General features: G+C 42.3%; 1 protein-coding gene across 1 annotated transcript in view; it reads left to right on the top strand.

Moving 5' to 3' along the window:
- The window catches only part of LOC132892029 (protein SIX6OS1), a 35,255-nt gene that overhangs the window by 9,096 nt on the left and 419 nt on the right, over positions 1 to 25,740 (top strand). Inside the window, exons 8-13 of the mRNA XM_060930333.1 lie at positions 8,662 to 8,815; positions 10,803 to 10,852; positions 11,051 to 11,229; positions 14,930 to 15,065; positions 15,200 to 15,238; positions 25,662 to 25,686. Coding sequence (XP_060786316.1) covers positions 8,662 to 8,815; positions 10,803 to 10,852; positions 11,051 to 11,229; positions 14,930 to 15,065; positions 15,200 to 15,238; positions 25,662 to 25,686 — 583 coding nt within the window. The remainder of the gene's footprint in view (positions 1 to 8,661; positions 8,816 to 10,802; positions 10,853 to 11,050; positions 11,230 to 14,929; positions 15,066 to 15,199; positions 15,239 to 25,661; positions 25,687 to 25,740) is intronic.

Raw genomic sequence — 25,740 nt, 5'->3', positions numbered from 1 at the left:
TGTTGTGAATGAGCAAGTCGCCAGAGGTCCATAACTGGGGTCCGTATTGTAGGATACTGACCCGCTCGCCAGACAATCAGAACGCAGGATTTGATGGAAACTGGACCGCAAAAAAAATATACGTTATTTACCAGCTGCGAGGTCCGTATGGTGAAATACCGTGACCGAGGTCTTGAAAGTACTGAGCGAGGCCCTCTGGGCCGAGGTCAGTATTTAAGGCCGAGGTCACGGTATTTCATCATACGGACCGACCTTAAACTGGTAAATAATATATTAATTTTTTTCTTTACCAAATTCTAACAGAAAACGAGAGCGCCCGAACGGGGAACCGAGCCGAGCCGCCATTTTGAATCCTCATTCACGGCTGTAATGCAAATTGCTTCCTCCTCGGTATACAAGTGCACTTCCATGGCAGGAAAAAAAACTACATTTTGCCGCCTATGTAGTCCCCTATTTATACAAAATTGAGTCATTCAGGATTCAGCCATGTTTTTGCTCAGCGTTAGCAACAGTTAGAGGTTTTTAGCTTTCTCCTGAAATGTTTTCTTTTATTTCTTCTTCCTCAGGGTAGTAAAACTCGCTTTCGCTGTGAACACTGTCGTTATCGCTATCCATGCTGTAAAATTAATGCTATTCTCCTGAGAAATGCGAAAATAAATGTTGACAAAAGTTGCTACGATGTTTATTGTTGTTGTTGTGAACGAGCGAGTCGCCAGAGGTCCATAACCAGGGTCCGTATCGTAGGATACAGACCCGCTCACCAGCCAATCAGAGCGCAGGATTTGATGGAAACCGGACCGCGAAAAAAATAAGCAATATATATCACACAGTGGTAAGAGTACAGACTGGAAGGTAAAGAGGAGTTATGCATTTAGACGCTTGTAGTCATTTCTCAAATCGATTTAAAAAACAATCATTTTGACTGCTTCAAAAGATGACGATCTAACACACTATACAACATATTATTTAGTTCTAAAAGAGCCCTCACCGGGCGACGAGGCCGCAGTATTTGAGGACGTGGATCGACATGAATCTTGTTCGATTGACTCTGTGATCGTTTGGGAAGATTCTTCAATAATTTTGCGTTTCTTTCTGCGCTCTGTAAGCCGAGCATTTCGAGCTACCGCTTTAGTACCAGCTTTGATTTTGTTGTGGCCCATATTTTGTGTTGGAGCCCAGTCTGGATCTGTAAAATTGTAGCGATCAGCTGGTTTCCCTAATGGAAAAATAAAGCAAAATAAAAGCAGCGTCATTGAAAATTATACACAGCTCTTTTTTAAATGAAATAACCGTACAGGCCTTTGATTGTCAGATCGCACACACTCGATGGTCGCGGTGAGTTTCTGCACGACCAGGCTTTTAAACCATCCAATATTTCTTATATATTGCGATCTTTCATTAATAACTAGCTCGTAGCACTTACCACTGATAAAATGTTCACTGCAGACTCGTGTGGTGGTTTTTGCTTTCTCATTGCTTCGATTCAGCCCGGTTTATGTTGGACAGCCAGTGACGTCTACGCTCCGTGGACAACTTTCTTGGTTTTTTTTTCCTCCTTGATTGTTTATAATTGCTGGAATTCTAAAGAACTGATAAGTCCCCTCATCTCGAATAGAGTTGTGCTCGCATTCAATTACAGCACAAAGAGTCGCCATAGCGACGAAACCAAAGGAATTCTTGAGTGTAACAACCTCCCGAACATATCTTCTATAGTAAACGTGCGCTTTTACGTGAGTTTGTGTATTTCCTCCAACACGGCCCACTTCCAGTTCAAAGCCTCATGCGTAATTAGCTACGATATCACATGCAAATGAAGGATACTTGAACAAAACAACAAGGGAACTTAACTCTTTCAGTCATTTATTCAACAAAAATATCAGTCAAGGTAATATTCCTCTGGAGAGAAAGTAAGTACACCCTTGGCTTCAGAAGCTAGTATTGCCCCCGTTATGCCTATGGACCACAATGGAAATAAGTGTTTTCACGTTCTTGTGTCATCCATGTATTTTTAATGTATTTCCATTGAATTTACTAAATAAAAATCAATCAAATGCGCATTTCGCATGACGGTCCATCAGTCTCCGGCGTCAACTTGCTGAAGTTTTGGACCACTCTTCCATGCAAATTCCTTCAGCTGCAAGATGTTTGAGAGTTATCTTCTGTGTACCGCCCTTTTCAAATCTCCCCAGAACATTTCAATGGGGTTCAAATCTGGGCTTTGACTCGGCCATTCCATGACCCGAAATTTCTTCTTGTTGAGCCATTCCTTGGTGGATTTGCTCGTGTGCTCAGGATCATTATCTTGTTAAAGTCCACCTCTGGTTGAACTTCAACTTTCGAACAGATGGCCTCACATTATCTTCAAGTGCTCTTTGGTATGGTTCAGAATTCGTAATTGAATAAACGAATGCAAGCTTCCCAGTCCCTGAGGCAGCAAAGCAACCCCAAACCATAACATTTCCACCACCATGATTCACATTTGGTATGAGGTTCTTCTCCTGAAAAGCTGTCTTTGGTCTGCGCCACACATGTACTCTTAGGCCCTGTCCACATGGCAATGGATTCAGGTGACTCCGATACAATTGCTTATCGTTTAGGCCTGGCGTCCACACGGCACCGGCGTTTTGGGTGCCCAAAACGCAATCTTTTTGAGAACGGGTTCCAGAGTGGAAAGATCTGGCAACGTTGCCATTGTGAAGTCGTCTGGATGAGTAGAACGGATTTGTTTACGATGACGTCACAACCACATGACTGTGAGTGCTTCACGCCGGGTAGAAGTGTAACGAACTCGATGCGAGTTGTCAACAAATCCTATAACTTGGTTCATGAAACGCGCTTACAAAATATTTTCACTGTGAATATTTATTGTGTAATGGTGCAAAGTGAGAGAGAGAGAGAGAGAGAGAGAGAGAGAGAGAGAGACTCTGCCCTTAGGGCAGAGTCAATCCTGCCAGCAAAAATAGGGAAAAAAAGGAGCGATCTCACCTCTTCAGATGTTGGTTTACAGTAAGTCCTACAATACATTCCTCAAAAAGGGCGTAGAAGAGCAAATTAATCCATCAACGTGTAGCATTCAATTTATTCCAGACCATTAAAGACGCCGCCTTCCGCGTAGAATCATACGTCATCCTCGCTGCCATATTGGATAGGTCAAAGCGGAGAATAAAGATTCATGTGCTGCGTTTAACTGTACCAACAGGTTTACCGTCCAAACGAGATCACATGGGATTACCTTTCACAGGTGAGAAACAACAAATTAATCCATCAATGTGTAGCATTCAATTTATTCCGGACCATTAAAGATGCCACCTTCTGCGTAGAATCATACGTCATCCTCGCCGCCATATTGGATAGGTCAAAGCGGAGAATAAAGATTAGCTGCGTTTGACTGTACCGTCCAAACGGGATCACATGGGATTACCTTTCACAGGTGAGACTGGAAAAATACTTTTCATTGTATTTGGTCATTATAATGTAATTTTACGAACAGATTTTCCTGACTTTGTGGCTAATATGAAGTCTCGCGCATAATAGTTTATGCGCATGTGTCCTTACTACTTCTATTGTTCTGGTGTCTCCGAAGGGACCGTCTTACAGCGCCCCTAGAGGTGTGGCATGTGTATTGCATCGTTTTCAGCAAGCGTTGCGTTGCCATATGGACCTGATATTTTACTGATCGTTGCCCATTTGGACGCGATATATTTTTAAATAACATCTCGTTGCCGTTGTTGTGTGGATGTAGCCTTACTGTGACCAAACAACTCTACCTTTGATTCATCTGTCCAGAGCATGTTGTTCCAAAAGGCCTGGGTCTGGTTGTTCAAAACATGGTTATCTTTTAACCACTGATTAAATCACTATTTAACATTATGTTCAATATAACCTAGGCCATTATTAAAAAATGTTCTGTTTCCGGTCCACCGGCCGGGTGAGTGCTGTTTGTGCGGTTGAAATTTTTTTTTTTAACGCCGGTTTTTCGACATTTTTTTCGGGTTCGTAAATCTAAAATCAAACTTGACATTTACGCATTCCGCGCAGAATATAGAATCGAATCAGCTCTGCGCATGCGCCGTGCGGCACAAAAAACTGGCAGCCACCATGAAGGAAGGAGATCCGGAGTTTTCAAACATTTGCTTAAGTGTGAAATCGCAAAATGGTATTCTAGCGAACAACTAAATAGTAAAAATTCAGAAAAACAAATAATTCAGTGATCATTTTAATAGTGTAATTTCATCCGAACTAGGCCTAACGCTCGATTTAGAACTACAAAAAGTCCGTGTGTCGGACCATCACAAAGCGTTACTGGAAAATTCGTTTGATCTTGATCCATCCGAGACGTTACAAACAGCTTTTGAGTTTTGTTATGCGAAATTCATTACCTACTTTGTTAATGACCCTGACAGATCTGTAGGAGAACCTAATAGATCAATTCAAAATGAGAACAGAACCGAACAAAAAAAATGCGTTTACGGAACTAATGCAGGTTGGCTGGACAGAATTAAAAACTGTGTCTGTAGCAAATAAAGTTTTTGTACAAGTTTCAGTTGATTAAACTGTCATATTTTATTAAATGTGTCTGCTTTTGTAATAAAAAAGTACTGAAAGAAAAAGCAAACACAGCATTGCGATTTCTTATCCATCCATATATATATATATATATATATATATATATATATATATATATATATATAATAAAAAATCCCTCCCTCCCTACTGAAATTTTTTTTGCTCACCCGGTGGACAGGAAACTGATTTTTTTTTAAAGGACCCATGGCATGGTGGTTTATTGATGCTTTAAACGGGCTCGTGGAGGTTTCCGGATGTTATATCCGCAGCCTTTCTCGAAATGAACCCTCGGCACGTAGATATAGCCTCCTGGGAGAAAGCCCCATTTCAGCCCTTTTCCCAGTGCGTCGTTTTGCTAATGAGAAGCATGGAGACGGGGAAGGGTAGAGGGTGGGGGCGGGCCATGGGGGGAGGGGGAGGGGCTTGACCAAGCTGCGGGCATGCTACCTGTGTGTGAACAGTAGCAATGGCAGGTCAAGCAACAGTCCAAGCTTTCGCTTTTGACCCGGAGTCCGACCCTGGTTTTGTAGCGCAGAGTACCTGGCTAACTGCAGGAAGCGGTTAGCTGCACAGCTAATGTAGCCATTGCAAGGCTAACGCACCGATTTTAAAACACGGCAAAACGACTTAACAGTTGTACACTTACTTGTTGGGTGTTTGTGGCTGATGCGGCAGGGATGCTTGGTACGGACCCAGGCTTCAGTGACAGTTGATGTGCAAAACCTGCCCTGTACTGTCCCAAGTTGTGGAAACATTCATCAGGAAAATGCTTCCGACAAACATACACCGTCTTAGGTAGACTCGACGGCGTATTATTGGAGTAAATAAAATTAAGCCACTGCGTCTTCAGGGGCTCTCCCGTCGACAGTAAAAACAGACTCCTTTCTGTGTTGTCACATCCATGTACAGCGCAATTTCCATGCTTCGCTCGCTTAGGTGGTGCCATGTTGTTGTGTCCTCTATGGTCTCCTCACTATAAAATTGAAGTGACGTATCTATGGTGGCAACTTTTGAGCTGGGTGGGCATCCAGAGGGGGGGCATGGGGATCATCTCCCTTGCTGACGTAGTAAAGGGAAGAGCCTATCAACGCGCCATTTTGACGCGCCATTCTCAAATGTTGACAAAGGGTGGGCATAGTTTGGTTTACACATTATGACATTTCTAGCCACTGAGGTGACTTAAGAAGGTCAGAGGAACTCATTTTAACGTTAAAAAACCTCAGAAAGTGAAAATTTCATGCCATGGGACCTTTAAGGATGGCCCTACCGTTAAACTGTTGATCAAAACTCCGTTAAAGTTAACCAAGTGGCTGAAGTTAACACACCTCCCAGCCTCCATTATCTTTTAACCAAGTGGTTAGGTAAACATCAAAATAGTGTCCATCTTACAGGAGAATACTGCTGGCGCATTCCCGATTGTTAATGCATGTCGTCCAAAACAGTTCATACAAGGGCCAAACGAGTTACTTCAATACAATGAGACAGAACTTCAACATCGGTACCGATTTGGTAGAGAATCTCTCAGTTACATATTTGATTTTTTGCAAGAAGATTTGGAACGCCCAACGCGAAGAAGCCGTTGAGAAGCAGGTGCTCATTGCCCTTAGATTTTATGCAAGCGGCAGTTTTTTCCAAGTCATCAGTGATGCAATGGGCATTGAGAAAGGAACTGTTAGTAGAGTGGTTAATGAAGTGACAAATGCCCTTGTGTCCAAGTCCAATCAGTACATTACATGGCCTCGTGATGACATACATCTTCTGATTGGTTATGTCGCTGCTGTGTTTAGGAGTGAGGACTTGAGGATTCTCCTCCACCATTGCTTGCATCAAATTTTCTTTATCTGGAGAAAAGTTCAGGTGGCACGGTGGTGTAGTGGTTCGCGCTGTCGCCTCACAGCAAGAAGGTCCGGGTTCGAGCCCTGTGGCCAACGAGGGCCTTTCTGTGCAGAGTTTGCATGTTCTCCCCATGTCCGCGTGGGTTTCCTCCGGGTGCTCCTGTTTCCCCCACAGTCCAAAGACATGCAGGTTAGGTTAACTGGTGACTCTAAATTGACCGTAGGTGTGAATGTGAGTGTGAATGGTTGTCTGTGTCTATGTGTCAGCCCTGTGATGACCTGGCGACTTGTCCAGGGTGTACCCCGCCTTTCGCCCGTAGTCAGCTGGGATAGGCTCCAGCTTGCCTGCGACCCTGTAGAACAGGATAAAGCGGCTAGAGATAATGAGATGAGATGAGATGGAGAAAAGTTCTTGTTTCTCTTCTTTCATTTCTTCGTGGAAGAACGGTCGAGTGAAGCAGATGTAAAATCAGCCATCTTGTCGCAAAGGTGAGCGTGGCATTGTGGGACTGATTTCGACACAGTGTGATGTCATAACCAACTGGTTAGGGCTAAACCAATTGGTTTGGTAATGGTATGGTTAAATTAGCTTCAAGAAACGATTTTTTTAATGGCTGGTTAACTAATGGCAGGTTAAAATAAACATGTTTTGAACAACCGGACCCTGGTCTTCGCCTGTATGTTCAATGGGAAGCTGTAGTCTTGCTTTAACATTCCTTTTGGACAGCAAATACTTTTTCCTCCCATTTAGGTCAAAGTTGTCCGGTCTCTTTCTGGACAAATAATTGCACACTCCAGATTTCTGGTTTTTTTTTTTCATCTTAATTATTGTTTGTGTCACAATAAAACAATTTTCACCTTTAAAAGTGGTCGGCCGGTTGTGTAAATCAAATGGTGCTAACCCCCCCCAAAATCCATTTTACATTAATTCCAGCTTGTAATGTGACAAAATAGGACAAACAACCAAGGGGGATGAATACTTTTGCAAGACCTTGTAAATAGCTTGAGAAAAGTCGATAATTTCCATGGAATGCGCTTATTTTTTCACGACTGTAGAACCACATTACATTTTCCGGTGTGAATGAAAGCATCTTGACGCATCCCAGACAGTAACAAAGGACCACACTGCCCGAGCCGGAAAACGCTTGATCATTGTGAGACTGTTTGACAATCACACTGAATGGACGAGCTCTCTGCTGCTAGGCTACTGGATAAAGGCCTTGCTATAATAGCAGATACAAAAGCAGCTGCTTCTTTTGTAGTTTCTTTTGTCCTTGACGTTTAAGTTTCGTAAGCAGACCGTGCGATGAAAACGTTTGAAATGGTTGCTGTGTTCACACTTATACCGGTACGAAAGTGGTATAACTGTATCGATACAAAGTATACCGGTACAGTTTAGTGCATCTGTCCACACTAGCGAGAAATGTTTGCGGTTTTCTTTCACGGAAGTTGAAATGCGCGTCCGCGAAATGTTTCCGTGGTTACCGAGTAACTTCCTTCCGAGAATATGGCGGATGAAACAACGTGTGTGTGCTTTTTGTTGTCAATGTACAGTCTGTATTTCTGGTGGTCATTTATTCAGTCAAATCGTATAAAACGCGCGAGGCAGTTGAGAAAGAAACAAAGAAAACGAATCTCCCTTTCTCCCCCCTCACTTTCTCCCTCTTCCCCTCACTTTCTCTCCCTTTTCCCCTCTTCCTCCTTTCTTCCTCCCTCTTTCTCCCCTCTTTCTTTGCTCCATGGAGCTCCACGGTCGTTTTGAGCCATTTTTTGACGTTTTATTTACAGCTGGAAAGCACGGGTGTATTGTATTGTATGAATAACCCGGAAGAAGTAGTACAAAATCGGTACAAAATCCCTAGTGCGGACAGGGTATTACAGTGCATGAGAGAGAATTCGCAGGACAGTTCGACCTGAAAACAAGAAGCCCAGCATAAACAACATGTACGACATCTTTCCTCCGGCGGGAAGGATATAGGAAGTCCAGTCACAAATAGTCTCTGGAGGCACGTTCAAGGTGTTCAGTGCCAGGTGTAAATGACTCTGCATTTTGGCTGTCCACTTATGAGTGGATCACTCGAGATGGACGTTAATATCAAGTGTGAACAGGGTCTTCGTCGCCATTACATTACAATCTGGCATCCTTCCTGTCAGCATATGGATCACTAGTAATACCAACGGAAAACAGATGCTTAAATAATGTACTTCTACGGTTGTTTTTAGTCATTTATACTTTCCCTCATCAATTTCTGATGCCTAGGCTGCCAACGCAGAGCAAGAGGATGTTCAAATCGAAATGGATGAGAATGCTTTGGAGAATAATCAAGACCAAGCAGATGGCGGTGATGAGTCAAATTCAGCTGAAGTGGGTGTAATTGGTAGCACCATATGGACAAATTCAGAAATAAGAGGTGGTAATGATTAAAAATATATATATATATTATGCCTGTTGTACAACCCCGATTCCAAAAAAGTTGGGACAAAGTACAAATTGTAAATAAAAACGGAATGCAATAATTTACAAATCTCAAAAACTGATATTGTATTCACAATAGAACATAGACAACATATCAAATGTTGAAAGTGAGACATTTTGAAATCTCATGCCAAATATTGGCTCATTTGAAATTTCATGACAGCAACACATCTCAAAAAAGTTGGGACAGGGGCAATAAGAGGCTGGAAAAGTTAAAGGTACAAAAAAGGAACAGCTGGAGGACCAAATTGCAACTCATTAGGTCAATTGGCAATAGGTCATTAACATGACTGGGTATAAAAAGAGCATCTTGGAGTGGCAGCGGCTCTCAGAAGTAAAGATGGGAAGAGGATCACCAATCCCCCTAATTCTGCGCCGACAAATAGTGGAGCAATATCAGAAAGGAGTTCGACAGTGTAAAATTGCAAAGAGTTTGAACATATCATCATCTACAGTGCATAATATCATCAAAAGATTCAGAGAATCTGGAAGAATCTCTGTGCGTAAGGGTCAAGGCCGGAAAACCATACTGGGTGCCCGTGATCTTCGGGCCCTTAGACGGCACTGCATCACATACAGGCATGCTTCTGTATTGGAAATCACAAAATGGGCTCAGGAATATTTCCAGAGAACATTATCTGTGAACACAATTCACCGTGCCATCCGCCACTGCCAGCTAAAACTCTATAGTTCAAAGAAGAAGCGGTATCTAAACATGATCCAGAAGCGCAGACGTCTTCTCTGGGCCAAGGCTCATTTAAAATGGACTGTGGCAAAGTGGAAAACTGTTCTGTGGTCAGATGAATCAAAATTTGAAGTTCTTTATGGAAATCAGGGACGCTGTGTCATTCGGACTAAAGAGGAGAAGGACGACCCAAGTTGTTATCAGCGCTCAGTTCAGAAGCCTGCATCTCTGATGGTATGGGGTTGCATTAGTGTGTGTGGCATGGGCAGCTTACACATCTGGAAAGACACCATCAATGCTGAAAGGTATATCCAGGTTCTAGAGCAACATATGCTCCCATCCAGACGACGTCTCTTTCAGGGAAGACCTTGCATTTTCCAACATGACAATGCCAAACCACATACTGCATCAATTACAGCATCATGGCTGCATAGAAGAAGGGTCCGGGTACTGAACTGGCCAGCCTGCAGTCCAGATCTTTCACCCATAGAAAACATTTGGCGCATCATAAAACGGAAGATACGACAAAAAAGACCTAAGACAGTTGAGCAACTAGAATCCTACATTAGACAAGAATGGGTTAACATTCCTATCCCTAAACTTGAGCAACTTGTCTCCTCAGTCCCCAGACGTTTACAGACTGTTGTAAAGAGAAAAGGGGATGTCTCACAGTGGTAAACATGGCCTTGTCCCAACTTTTTTGAGATGTGTTGTTGTCATGAAATTTAAAATCACCTAATTATGCCTCCGCCACCTTAAGGTGCAGGAGGCATTATGTTTTCGGGTTGTCCGTGTGTCTGTCCGTCCCGAAACCTTGTGAACACGATATCTCAAAGGCTAATGAAAGGAATTTCACCAAACTTTCACCATTTGTGCACTTTGGGACAAAGATGAAATGATTAGATTTTGAGATCAAAAGGTCTAAGTCTCACTGTGAGGTCAAATGTCCATCCCCAAATCACAACTTAATAAGGCGTGTAGTCTACCAGGCGGAGGCATCCCCATCGACGCCGTTGGCGTCGAGTTCTATCTAATTTTTCTCTTTAAATGATACATTTTCTCAGTTTAAACATTTGATATGTCATCTATGTTCTATTCTGAATAAAATATGGAATTTTGAAACTTCCACATCATTGCATTCCGTTTTTATTTACAATTTGTACTTTGTCCCAAGTTTTTTGGAATCGGGGTTATACACAAATGAGACTGTATTCATGTTTACACTGCTTTTAACCCTCAGAAGAAAGTCAAGAAGCAGACCATAATGAACAAGAACACACAGCGGAAGTGGTATGGGTGAGGGTTTGTCAACTCTCTGCTTCATTGGGAAATGTTTGCATTTCACAGATCACCTTTAATACGTCAGGAAAAACAACTTCTCATCAATAAACAAATGGCATTTTATACACAGTACTCAGTGCCAAGTGAGGCTTCAAGCGTTTTTTTGTGCGCGCACACAATTCTCCTGTCATTTCTTTTCTTAAGCAGGATGTGAATATGAACACCTCCCGTGGGTCTGACTCACTGGAAGATGTGATGGAGGCTGAAGAGCAGCAGGAAGCTACTGTGGAGGAGGGCGGTAACGAGGGCGGTAACGAGGGAGCACAATGTCTCCCATCATCCCCTGTCCAAATGAGAACGCTGGATCTGCCAACATTCTGTCTAACGTAGAGTACCACCAAAACAAACTTTCGGATCTGTATTCTTAAATACCAGAGCATATCAAAATGGGTGAAATCTTCAAGACTTGTCGTACATCCTACAATATTAGAATACTTTTCCCAGTCATTAAATCTTCATCTTAATGGAAACACTTTCCAAACAATAGTTTTTATCCCCCGCTGGCTGAAAGGCCTGGATTGATTTCGTCCATCTTCTGAAATCAACTCCTCTCACAATTTGTGGAGGAAGTTCACAAAACTGGCGGCACGGTGGTGTAGTGGTTAGCGCTGTCGCCTCACAGCAAGAAGGTCCGGGTTCGAGCCCCGTGGCCGGCGAGGGCCTTTCTGTGCAGAGTTTGCATGTTCTCCCCGTGTCCGTGTGGGTTTCCTCTGGGTGCTCCGGTTTCCCCCACAGTCCAAAGACATGCAGGTTAGGTTAACTGGTGACTCTAAATTGAGCGTAGGTGTGAATGTGAGTGTGAATGGTTGTCTGTGTCTATGTGTCAGCCCTGTGATGACCTGGCGACTTGTCCAGGGTGTGCCCCGCCTTTCGCCCGTAGTCAGCTGGGATAGGCTCCAGCTTGCCTGCGACCCTGTAGAACAGGATAAAGCGGCTAGAGATAATGAGATGAGATGTTCACAAAACTTGGCAGAAAGCATTGTTATATGTCGGTAGTACGCATATTGTTATTTTGTTCAATTCGGTCGCATTTTACCAGAGTTACAGCCCTTGATTTACAACCTTGTACTTTGACAATTTCATGAAGGTGTACTCGCCTTCTGACATCAACTCCTCTCACAATTTTTGGACGAATTTCTCGAAGCTTGGCAAAAGGCCTTGTTATATGACGGTAATACGCAGATTGCGATTTAAATTCATTTGTGAAAATTTTCCCAGAGTTTTGACCCTTGATTAAATAACTTGTACTTTGACATTTTCATGAGGATGTACGTTCTTCTGAAATCAACTCCTCTCACAATTTGTGGAGGAATTTCACCAAACTTGGCAGAAGGCTTTGTTATATGACCGTTATACACATGTTGAAATTTCGTTTAATTTGGGCAAGTTTTCCCAGAGTTATGCCCTTGATTATTATTAACAAACTTGTACTTTGGCAATTTCATCAAGGTGTGCTTGCTTTCTGAAATCAACTCCCTTCACAATTTTTATCCTCCGCTGGCTGAAAGGCCCGAAGGGGGATTATGTCATGGCGATGTCCGTCCATCCGTCCCGTCTGAAATCAACTCCTCTCACAATTTCACGAAACTTGGCAGGATTCTTTGTTATATGTCGGTAATACGCATATTGCCGTTTCATTCAATTCAGTCGCATTTTACCAGAGTTATGGCCGACTTGCGAGCGGGGGATATTGTGCTCTCAGAGCATTCTCGTTTAAATCAAGTCACCTTTTAAAAAAAATCAAACTAAAGATCATCTGCTAGAGAGGCATGTGATGCAGACACCCCACAATTCGGCTTGATTATGAGTTCAGGTTACTGTCTGTATAGAGAGCTTGACATACATGGGTTTCCTCCCAAAACAAAAGTTAGTAGGTGGACTGGCTACACTATTAGACTGGTACCAAAATCCAGAATTGTGACACCCAAAGGCATTTTTGAGACAAAGTCGGCAAACAGTCTTATTTTGTCAATTTGGGTGTGCCGAATTCAAATCTGCAATATGCCGAGCTCTATCTGACCTCTGTTGGCCTCTAGAGGTCATTGAACTTTGGGCCTGTAAACGTCTCAGCTGAACCCAGTTTCTCAGCTTTCTAAGGAATGAAATGTACTAAAATGATTAATGAAGTTAGCAAATGGCCTTGTTTGTTAAATGTTTGGGTGCTGAATTCATTTTTCATTTGTAAAACGACATATGACCTCTGATAACCTCAAGGTCATTAAACTTGACCTATAGGCCTATGCATTTAACGGCATTTTTAAACTGACTTTATTCTTTTTGGGGGAGTATGAACAGACAAAAACAAATAGAAAGGAACAAATACAACATTAAATGCCAGTCCATGTGACTTACTTTTCACAATGAGAATGCCTAGGCGATCACCTTACATAACACTGCATTACATTTAGCGGTTATTGTTTATACAAAGCTACTGAAAAAAGGACAGATTCAGCAGCATACAAAATGTGGGGGCATACAGGGTATACAGGTTAATCAGGGTTAGTATATATGAGAGTTTTTTTCTTTGTTTGTTTTTTGTAAAGGCTTTACCCCATTTAAAACAAAACAAAAAACAAACAAAGAAAAAAACTCTCATATATACTAACCCTGATTAACCTGTATACCCTGTATGCCCCCACATTTTGTATGCTGCTGAATCTGTCCTTTTTTCAGTAGCTTTGTATAAACAATAACTGCTAAATGTAATGCAATGTTATGTAAGGTGATCGCCGAGGCATTCTCATTGTGAAAAGTAAGTCACATGTACATGGACTGGCATTTAATGTTGTATTTGTTCCTTTCTATTTGTTTTTTGTCTGTTCATATTCTTTTTGGGGGAGTAAAGTCAGTTTAAAAATGCCGTTAAATGCATAGGCCTATAGGCCAAGTTTAATGACCTTGAGGTTATCAGAGGTCATATGTCGTTTTACAAATGAAAAATGAATTCAGCACCCAAACATTTAACAAACGAGGCCGTTTGCTAACTTCATTAATCATTTTAGTACATTTCATTCCTTAGAAAGCTGAGAAACTGGGTTCAGCTGAGACGTTTACAGGCCCAAAGTTCAATGACCTCTCGAGGTCAACAGAGGTCAGATAGAGCTCGGCATATTGCAGATTTGAATTCGGCACACCCAAATTGACAAAATAAGACTGTTTGCCGACTTTGTCTCAAAAATGCCTTTAACTCCTTAAATAAGCACTTTTTTGAATTTTGGTACCAGTCTATATTGCACCCCTCGATGTAAATGTGTACGTCTCTGTGGTGGACTAGCGTCCCATCCAGAGTGCATTCTTTGCTCACGACCCGTGTTCTCAGAATAGGCTCCACCTACCAGAATAGGATCCATCACGACGTTGATGAGGAATTTACCAGGAAATCTGCGTGTAAAATTTTTTATTTACATACCACTGTGCCTAAAACTCACCTATTCAACTAGCTACAGAAATTAACAGGCAGTGTAATTGTGGTAATTAAGTTGGCCCATTTATTCATTTACTGCGAGTTGGTCTCATGGTTAGCATGTCCGCCTTTCGATCGTGAGACCGCGAGTTCTACTTGCGGTCGGGTCATACCAAAGACCATCATAAAAATGGTACCTACTGCCGTCTGGCAAGGCACGCTGCAATACAGACACGAGTGGGGAGTCAAAACTCTCGCGGTTACAATACAGAGGACTAATCCCCCCTGTAACCCTAGCTGTATAGGCGAGAGGCCGAGGGCTATGGCAACGGAAATCGGCGCCACCCGGTTGCATGGCGCGGGAAGGACTTTAGATTTATTATTTTACAAATAGTGCAAATAAAATCTTTTCTCCATCAGGGTGACTGTAAGAAAGGTTTGGACACCTGTGATATTTTATAATAACTGTTACAGTGAGCATAACGTCCCGGTAGCTTTAAGAGGGATTAGGCCTAGCCGTGGTGACACACAGTATGATTGTGTGGTTTAGAGACTGTTATTCGACCCGTATTTGTTCACAAAAGGACCTTTTTTTTTTTTTATATCATCACTGTGTGTAGTAGCAGCCCCAGTACATCTCAGGGTCACCAGGAGGGCAGAGAAACACCAGCGTTCGTTTTCTCCATGAACTCTGGACCAAACACTCCGACGTTCTCAGGCTTCGACTGCAACTTTGAAGCGGGGTCGAGCCAACATGAGGTGAGGTCAAAAAACAAAATGAAACAAACAATTCTAGGAACAAATCCCTGATGTTCCTCACCGCACTCAAACGGTGTATGTGCGAGTTATACTATCTGGCAACACTTACGTTATACCTGTTTGTGTTTTTCCAGGAGTCACCTTTTACATTCTCCAGCTCTTATTTCAGCAAGGTATGCATTTAGAGTAACAGAGCTAAATCAGTTTATACAGCTATATATATATATTAGTGCTGTCAAAAATGTCGCGTTATTAACGCGTTAACTTGACTCAATTTTAACGGCGATAATTTTTTTTTATCGCGAGATTAACGCTCTGTGACATGATGTAGGTTTTTCATAAGCTTTTGAAACTGCCAGGAACTTGGAACAGAGACTTTGCTTAGAAAAACGATAGCAGCTAGACTATAATGTCACGCCCCGCACAGCCAGAGTCCTCTGCCCTCCCCCCAAAGAACCAGCACGGACAGCTCGCGCTGCCGCGCCTCGGGACGAAGAGCCACGGTGCTCGGCTTAGGTTTCGTTTTCCCATCGGCGGCTCCAGCCCGACTTTGCAGTGGCTGTGACAAGACGTGTTATGCTCTGCAATTTAAAAAAAAAAAAAAACATTGGTACAACCAGTGTTCGAACTATGCCGATATTTTCGGGAGGTCCCTTTTTTTTCCCGGGGGGGGGGGGGGGGGGGCGCTTGCGCTTGTCTCAGAGCGCGGATCTCCATCGCGCGCTCACTTCGGATATGCAAATGCTACCCGTTACACACGATTGCTATGTCAATAAACATCATTTTGCCAATATTTTAAAGACCCCCCAACATTTCCCAAATCATGTTTTCAAGGGATCTCATGTCTGTTTCAGGGGATCTCGGATCCCCGGAGTACCCCCGTAGTTCGAACGGTGAGCAAGCCCATTCACTTTTTTATGCTGATAAGAGAATTACAATGGTTTTTCATGTGACAAAAATGTGCGATTAAATTGCGATTAATCGCGAGTTAACTATGACAGTCGCGACATTAATCGCGATTAAATATTTTAATCGCTTGACAGCACTAATATATATATATATATATATATATATATATATATATATATATATATTTTTTTTTTTCTTATATGATCAGGAATTTTACAATTTAGCCTGAAATACAGTGCATTCTATTTTTTGCAGATTTCAATATCAGTGAGTAATAATACAGTGATGAAATGCGTGAGCGTATACAGTAGATATAAAAAGTCGACACACCCTTATTAAAATGGCAGGTTTTTGTGATGAAGAAAAAGAAAAGAAAGCAAACTAAATCATGTCAGAACTTTTTCAACCCTCACTACAGACTTAACATGTATAAAAATTAAGCTAAAACGATCAGAAAATTTAGGGGAAAAATAAAAACTTGCAGTAACCTCGTTGCCTAAGTGTGCACACCCTGTAATTAAGGATGTGGCTGTGTCTAGAACGAACCAAATCATACAGCAGTCAGTCATCAATGAAATTTTTCTGATTAAATAAAGACTAGTTGCTTTTATAGGAGGGTGGCACGGTGGTGTAGTGGTTAGCACTGTCGCCTCACAGCAAGAAGGTCCGGGTTCGAGCCCCGTGGCCAGTGAGGGCCTTTCTGTGTGGAGTTTGCATGTTCTCCCCGTGTCCGCGTGGGTTTCCTCCGGGTGCTCCGGTTTCCCCCACAGTCATGCAGGTTAGGATAATTGGTGGCTCTAAATTGACCGAAAATGTGAAGGTGTGTGAATGGTTGTTTGTCTCTATGTATCAGTCCTAGGGCTGCACAATATCAGAAAAATATGTGATATTCGATAACATGACTGAATATCTCAATATCGATATGTATCACGATAATTAAATATATACTGTTTTTCTTACCTCTACTCGCCGTTCTGCCCTGTATCTAGCATTTAAAAAAACCACCCAATGCATCGCTTCCATTCCAACATTATTTTTTATTGGAAAAACATGGCTACACCTGCAATGGTGTCCATCAATCATCTTTAAATCTCTTAATTTTTGTGAGCGCAGCAGAAAATGTCTGAAGTTGAAGTAAACAAAAAACTGAAAACTACATTACATTAACATAAAGCATTCAAAATGGCAATTTCAGCGGCTCCCGGGAGATGAAGGTGAGCGACACAGATTCACCATAAACTCAAACACAATCTGTTAATAACGCATGCGGGTGAGAGAGCAGTGGTGTGTGTGTGAGTGAGCGAGCGAGCGGTAGTGTGTGTGTGTGTGTATGTGAGAGAGAGAGAGAGAGAGCGCGGTTTTATGTTTTTATGCTTCTGTACAGCAGTGTTTGTCCCAGTGAGCCGCCCCACCACTGTTTTACAGGTACATGTCTTGCAAAGTACCTGAGTTTGCAGTACGTCATCCCTCCTGAATCCAAAGTACTTCCAAATAGCAGACGTGCATTTTTTTTTTTTTGGAAACCAGTTCCTCCTCACACAAGTTTGTCTCACCACACTTGCTACCGCTCCCACCTTCTGCCATCACCACGAGGCTTTTACTTGTTTTGCAATAGGGGGTGGAGTTATCCCGCAGCGCTTGTTGACATTCAAATGTGATTGGACGGCACAGAAAAATGTGCCTTTTATCGAAATTTAAGTAATTTTTGCGGTATGTGTATCGCAAACTATGATATCGCGATATTGATACTTTTTCGATATATTGTGCAGCCCTAGTCAGTCCTACGATGATCTGGCGACTTGTCCAGGGTGTACCCCGCCTCTCGCACATAGTCAGCTGGGATAGGCTCCAGCTTGCCTGCAACCCTGCACAGGGAGTCTGGAGCCAAAATCGTGACGTCACCCGCGGAAGCGCCAGCAGGCTGCGCGAGCTTTGCACGGTTTCAGTGCACAGCCTGTGTAGACCAAGCGCTCCCATTTCTCTCTCACTGTCCGGTCTTTTGGGAAACGATGAGTACTAATCTCATCAAGATTGGTGTTGCTACACCCTCCTACGATACATCTGTTAACCATTTTAATAATTACGCCATAACGTTGAAGAAATTTGCAGAAAACCACCAGGTCGTTTTCTCATAAACAAACCAGCGCTGATGTACGATTCAGAAGGAGGCGTCCCGCACGCGACATCACGAAAATCAATGTTTGCCGCGAAATCCAAATGCCAAGTTTTTTCAGAGGCGGACCAATTCGCCTCAAATGGCTTGATTTCAACTGAATTTTTCTGGTATTGCGCAAGGTAAAAAAATTGCAGAGAATGCAGAATGTTACAGATATTTGACCAAAGTTTAATATAAAATAGGAGAATTACATTGATCTTGCTCCTGAATTTACCCGTGATATGCACGTTAAGCACGGGCGATTGCTCTAAGACAACGAGGGAGGCTCAGCCTCCTCTAAAAATGACGAACGTCATGTAGGATGAATTGCGCTAGGCTTATGTTATAGCTGACCTTATAACATTGCTATTTCAGATCCAGAATCATAGAAATATATGTGCTCAACCCAACTACAGTGCGAAATCATTCCGTTATAACTTTCCCCAGTTCGCCTAATGTGTGCGTGAGTTTTTCCCCCTCGTGACAGCGCGATGCAGCCCAGCCTCAGTGCACTTCAATGGCATTTGGGAGCTCTGCGCTTTTCAATCTCAAAATGCAAGACGGTTATTGGACAAATACTGCGAAAATGCCCGCCCACGGACTCCGAGCCTCACAGTGGGAGGGACATGGCAGTTTCCGCGAGGAGACTGGTGATTGGTGAAAGCGGCCGGATATTTTCTTTGATTGACAGCTCGTTTCAACTATAGACAGGCAGCGGTGAATTTCAGTTCAGTCGCATGCGGATTCGCAAGTGCTGTGGTGTATTGTAAGAGATCAGCTTACATTTCGATTTCATTCATTACATACGGTTTCTACCAGCTTTTTTAGTTTGTATATATTTTCATTGTAAATAAAGTGTAAATATAGTGTTGTCAAGTTTGCTATCTTAGTTCCAGAAATTTCGTTTATTTGAGTGACTGAACTTGAGGGGGCTAGTCAGCTAGCAAGAAAGCTGCGCACGGATGCCAAGCATTGCTGATTTAATTTTGGCGAAGCCATTTGCCAGTCTTCCTTTCGAGGAAAAAATTAAAATTAAAGAGCAGGGTAGACCAATACCTCAAATTGACTTGGTGAAAAAGGTAGGGAATAATACTCGTTCCTTTCAGCTCTCCTGGTACGAGAAAGTGAATTGGCTAACAGCAAGTGACCCATATCAACAACAGTAAATAGGCTACTTTAGTAATATGTCATGGATGGACCAAAAATATAGAATCTATTTAAAATGTTTATGCTGAGTATATTATATTGGAATATATATTTTTCTGGATATGAATTAAACACAGCTACAATTTGGAAAAAAATTTTAAACAAAAACACAGCCGAGAACATTTCACACTGCAGACCTGGATTAAAAGTGAAGGGTTATCAAAATTGTCAATAAAACATTTCTCAGTCAAAATAAGTAAAATATAGGGAAAGTGTCATTGAATGAAATGTGTGGCACCCAGCTCTATGTTTGGCTCCCCAAGGTCAGTGCTTGTGCCTATTCCAGAACACTCTGCTGTTACTGCTGAGGTTCCTGACAAGGAGCTGCTTTCAATAATGATCAATTTTTAAACAACATGCCACAATTTTAAAATATAAAATGTTAAAATATACCCCCCTCCCCCCAACACCACCATCATGTATATTGGACAGTAGGCTAATGGGCCAAAAGAACCTGTTATTTCACAGTTTGTGACGCTGCCAACAATCAGCCAGATCAGTGGCAAGAGTATGGGCAAAATTGATGTTTTTTTCTTTTTTCTTTTAAAATCTGGAAATATTGTAACCGACCAGCCTCCCCTGTTTGAAAGACTACCAGCCGCCACTGACATTAAGGTTTCTTCTTTTCAGCCAGAAGTCTGGCTTTTATCAAGGTAGAAGGAATCATGAGTAGCTACTGGTATTTACCAGTCGATTTTCATGCAAAACATTCAGAAGTCTGCGAGCGAACTGAAAACGAAAAGGAATTTCACCTTTCAGCATGGCACTGACCCAAAACATACATGAATAAAAACAACAACGAAGAAGTGGCTTAACCAAAAGAAGATCAGTGTTTTTGAATGACCTAGCCAGAGCCGAGACCCAAATCCAAATAAAAACCTGTGAGGTGACCTGAAGCGGGCTGTGAACAGGAAACGCCCTCATAAATGTGACTGATCTCGAATTGTTTTTGCAAGGAAGCGTGGGAAAAGATTGCCAAGTTAAGAAGTGTCACGCTGATAGTCTTACACAAAAAGCATGACTTCACTCAGTGTAATAAAATCAACAGGTGCTTCAACAAAATACTAGTGTAAGGGTGTGCACACTTATTCTGTTACTTTATTTATTTTCTCTAAAACAGTTTCTGATTGTTTTTCAGTTTATTTGTATACTTTACAATTTCAGGTGGGGGGGAAAAAAGATGTGATATGATTTATCTTGGCTCACAAAACCTGACAATATCCACTGTGCATGAATTAGTAATATTAGCAGCTTAATTATGAAGCTATACATTTGTTAAAAAGCACATTTTATAACATTCATTCTGAAAGCTAGCAAGCTGGATATCTTTCCGAATGAAAAATATATTAAAAAATATATAAACAGTAGCAGATTATCATATTGTCTTGTTCACGTTTTATTCTAGATCAGGGGTCGGCAACCTTTTTGCCATGTAGTGCCAATTAGAAATTTTCATGTTAGTTAGCGTGCCATTCAAATAGGTGTTGTTAACTATGTGTAATTAGACGCCACACATTTTAGACGGATATGGATATTTAATGCATTGAGCAAATGTAAAACACCATTGCACTTGTTTTATGCTATTAACCTCACACTAGGGTGACCATTTCCATAACACCAAAAAGGAGGACATTATTTGGCCGGGGGTTCTGGGGGGCCTCCCCCAGAAAATTTTGTATTTCTTAGATGCAATTTCCTGCATTCTAATCAATTTTAGGGCGAATAATGGCAAATCCCATCTGATTCATAGCCCTCAAATTTTTATGTAAACCACAGTGGCAAGATTGAGAATGGATTATTTTTATGCAAGTCACTCAAGTTTGATGAAATCAACATCGCAATTTTGTAGGGTTAAAGATTATGATTGTGGGGAAAAAAGAGTAAGGTCAAAGCATTCATAGTATTTATTATAATTCATGTATTAGCTCTTAATTGGCTAGAACACACAGTATTTATATTTATTAAAAACATTGTGGCGTTAACCAACCACTGAAATTAAACTTAAGGTGCTGAGTACCAAAAAGCACAACATTTGTAGATTCTCAAAGAACAAATAGGCAACATAACCAGCAACATTATAAAACGTTTTAAAGCATTCATAGTATTTATTATAATTCATGTATTAGCTCTTAATTGGCTAGAACACCATATTTGTATTTATTAAAAACATTGTGGAGTAACAAACCACTGAAATTAAACTTAAGGTAGATATAGTAGATGTGCATTTGCACTGTCATCCATATCCTAACAAGTTAAGTTGTGAGCAGCTGGTCTACCGGACAGACTCGTGTTTCCAAGTCCCAGCCAGGGCCAGGGGGGCAGGGCACTAGGCACGCGCCAGGAAGATCAAAGGATAGAGCGCAACGCGTTCTAGAACGCAACGCCTCGCGGTGCGGAGTTCGCATTGCATGCCAAAAAACATCGAGCCGGGCGGCGTCGTGGCTCAGGTGGCTAAGGCGCCATACCATAAATCCGGGGACCTGGGTTCGATTCCGACCTGAGGTCATTTCCCGATCCCTCCCCGTCTCTCTCTCCCGCTCATTTCCTGTCCTGTCTCTACACTGTCCTATCCAATAAAGGTGAAAAAAGCCCCAAAAAATATCTTTAAAAACAAAACATCGAGCCATAGACTCTTTATTGTAGATTACTAGTGTGCAGCACAGATCTGCAGTTTCCCTACAAAACGTTATTCTAGAACTCTGCTCTTCCAGTCTGGCAAGTCGATATTATATAATTCCGCTCATCGTCTCTAAAAGGAGGACAAATGTGCATCTGGCTTGATGCTGCGCCGGACAAGACATTGAAAAGACGGACGGTCCGGCCTAAAGACGGACGTCTGGCCACCCTACCTCACACACAAGGTTTAAGAACAACCCCCCCCCCCCCCCCCCCCCCACACACACACACACACACTGGATAACAACATTGCAAGCAGCTTATACAAATTCACAAAATAACATCCAAAGTCTTTCAGTAGGTAACAGGCCCAAGTTATTCACAATAAAGACGTAGCAGCCTAATGGAAATGGAACTGATGAATAATAAAACTACAGAAAAAAAATTAAATAATGAGCGTCAGAGAACATTGACAAGTAGCCTACATAAAGCGGCTTAGCAATAAACTGCAAATTTGAAGTAGCCTTGTTACAAAATAAATGTTTTGCCTATCAGTCAGTGTGATCCCTGGCCCTGCTTCCCCTTCCTTAGCTCCGAGATGTGGGGATGGCGATTGGGCACTTTGAGTTGGACGCATGCTTCCGAATGGCCCGTTGTCAGACGACTTCGGGAGGGGCAAAGTACATTCTTCATGTGCGAAAATATCTGTTCACACAGATACGTTGATCCGAACACTGACAATAAAGCCAGTGCGATATTGCGAAGACAGTTGAACTTTTCGGGTAAAGATGCCCAGCAGGATTCATTGGCTTTAAACAGCAGAGCTCCTCTCTCACAGTCACATCACAATATCTTGCCATCACTGCCAAACGTGCCACATCATTCACATCTACGCTCAGGGCCACTGACAGCTTTGGCTGGGCCCGGGACAAAATGCTCTGAATGGGCCCCCCCCAGGCCAACCCACACACACCTCTCTTATCCCAGTCTCTACTCACTCCAACCCTTAAATGACAGGTATTCAAAAACCATTCAACCAGTCAACAACCATTTCATTTTAGCATTTCAACATTTTTACAGTTTTAACATTTCCTTAGTCTGCAACTATTCAGGTGCAAAATGCAATGCGCCGGACTTTTGTTGTGCGTGCGTGCGTGCGTACTGTCCAGTGTGAAAAGCAGAGAAGAACACACCGCTCGAGAAACGGCGGGATATGATTGCGGGCTAATGTGAATATTCTTAGCTTCAATCAGATATATGAAACACGATGTTATTAAGCCGTTGTGGTTATGAAATGATTCAATGCCCTGTGCGTTTGATATGGTGTTCAGTGTGACTTGCTCTCCCCTCGTTTGTAACATGAATTGCGTGCCGCGCGTGCCTTGGTTGGGGTTACTTTACAGGGCGGGAAAAAGTTGGCTGTGTCTTACCCAGTGATGGGAATAACGGTGTTAGAAATAAACGGCGTTACTAACGGCGTTACTTTTTTTAGTAACGAGTAATCTAACTAATTACTTTTTACATCGTTATAACGCCGTTCCCGTTACTTACAATAAAATACTATGCGTTACTTTATTAAAGCTGTTCTCATCTGGCACGCTGCTCGTTCAGCCTTTCTTTACTCTGCTTTCGTGTGGGGCGGGGAGACGCGAGACAACGGCACAGTAAGCCAATCAGAGTAGATTTGGACAACATACGTACTGTAGGTAGGCCACGCCTACTGCACTACTGCGCACTCTTTCAATCGGAAGACCCAGCGATGGTGAGCGGTCAGCCCAACACTGCGCTTTCACATTGGAAATACAGCCATTACTTTTCATTACTTGAAATAAAAGGCAAGAGTGTTTACGTGCAATGCACATTATGTCGAGGAACAAAGCGTTTGTCCTCGTCAATGGCCAGTAATTAGTAACATAATTTTAATAACTACAAAAATATATTACATTTGATAGATGTCTTATCTCACATTGTCCCACAAAAATATTAATATAGTGTAGATAACATTATTAATTGGTTCTGTTAAGTGTCCATTTCAGTCATTAAACACATTTAACATTCACTTTTATTATGATTACACTAATTGAATTTGATTTTTTTTTTTGAGGGGGAACAAAATGTAACGGAATAATTACTTTCCCTGGTAATTAGTTACTTTTATGACAAAGTAACTCCGTTACTAACTCAGTTACTTTTTGGGAAAAGTAACTAGTAACTATAACTAATTACTTTTTGAAAGTAACGTGCCCAACACTGGTCTTACCTGGCTCAGCTGCCCCAGTGCCTTTGCTAGTACCTGCTGCATCATCTGAATCTTTTTTAAAATATTTATGCAGTGAGCCCCTGAGTCTCTTGGTTTCTTCCTCTCTTTTTCTCTTTTCTTTTCTGTGCTCCTGACTTGTGCATGTTGGCAAATGGCACGCACGCTGATTGTCGAAGCGCTATGATTGAACGATGTCGTTTTTTCCCCCTTAATCAAAGAGTCAGACCAAACCATTTTTGCATTAGGGGTGGTAGGGGGTTCTTGACGCCTTTTTCAAAGACAATAAAGGCAAACGATCTAGAAATCATTTATTGAATGCAAATATAGCACATTTCTCCCCCAAATCAACACATTTTGAAATGAAATAAAATAATCGCAACTTCATGAGAGCCCAGTTCTGGGCCCTCCCCATTCCTGGGCCCGGGACAACATACCCGTTTGTCCCCCCCGTCGGCGGGCCTGTCTACGCTTTCGTCAAGCGCAATGCTAAATACCGCTGCATCTTTTATGCCAGTTGTTTGCTGCACCCTTACGTTTTCTGCCATTTCACCAATTCGTCGCTCAACAGTTCTGGCTGATACGGGCATGTCTTTTATTCTTGATTTTATTGTCTCTTTATTTGGCAGCCCCTCAAAAAGACTATCCGAGCCGGAGAGAAAGGCCTCCTTAATGTATTCACCGTCTGTGAATGGCTTTCCATGTTTAGCTATGCAGTGAGAAATTATATAGCTAGCTTCAGTGGCATTGTTTTTAGCTGAGGTAAAGACTGTTAAAGCGTGGGCTTGCTTCCCATATCCGCACACTGCGCGTGAGAGTGATTCGTCCCTGTCTGCCTGATCTTTGAAAGTCTTTTCGTGCTTTGCCTCGAAATGACGTTTAACACTGGATGTTCGACACACAACACTTTCAAAACACAACGCGCACACAGCACGGTCCCTCTGAGAAACGAACCCATATTCTCTGGTCCACGAGGAGAGGAAAGCCCGAACTGTCGGCTTCTTTGCCATCTTAGCGCAACTGCTGCATCGAGTGGGCCCGTCTCGTGAGAAATATGGGGAGGGGGAAGTGTTGCCAGATTGGGTGGTTTTAAGTGCATTTTGGCGGGTTTTGAACATATTTTGGGCTGGAAAACGTCAGCAGTATCTGGCAACACTGGGGGGGGGCACTATATTGTTGTGTAGTCATGCTAAAAGAGCAGGCTCGCCATGCAAAAGCCAATGACAGTTCAAGATGACGTTTGAACATTTTTAATTTGTTGAATAATTAGGTTTGTGTATCATCGTCAGTGTGCCACTGGAAATTCCTCGGCGTGCCAGTTGTGGCACGCGTGCCTAGGGTTGCCGACCCCTGTTCTAGATCTATAGATTCCACCCCCACTCCCCCATGCATATTACTTCATTCTCATCAATAATTTTTTTTAATTTGTTTTTATTTCTTGTTTTGCCTGTAGAAGTCACCTGGAACGAAGCTTCCAGGTAAGATGGTTTTAAACCCAAACACAACACGACATTCGTCCTTTGTGACATGAA

This window comes from Neoarius graeffei, chromosome 9 (genome assembly GCF_027579695.1).
Source record: "Neoarius graeffei isolate fNeoGra1 chromosome 9, fNeoGra1.pri, whole genome shotgun sequence".
Taxonomy (NCBI): domain Eukaryota; kingdom Metazoa; phylum Chordata; class Actinopteri; order Siluriformes; family Ariidae; genus Neoarius; species Neoarius graeffei.
The sequence above is the reverse complement of the archived record's forward strand: the minus strand, read 5'-3'. Positions and strand labels throughout refer to the sequence as shown.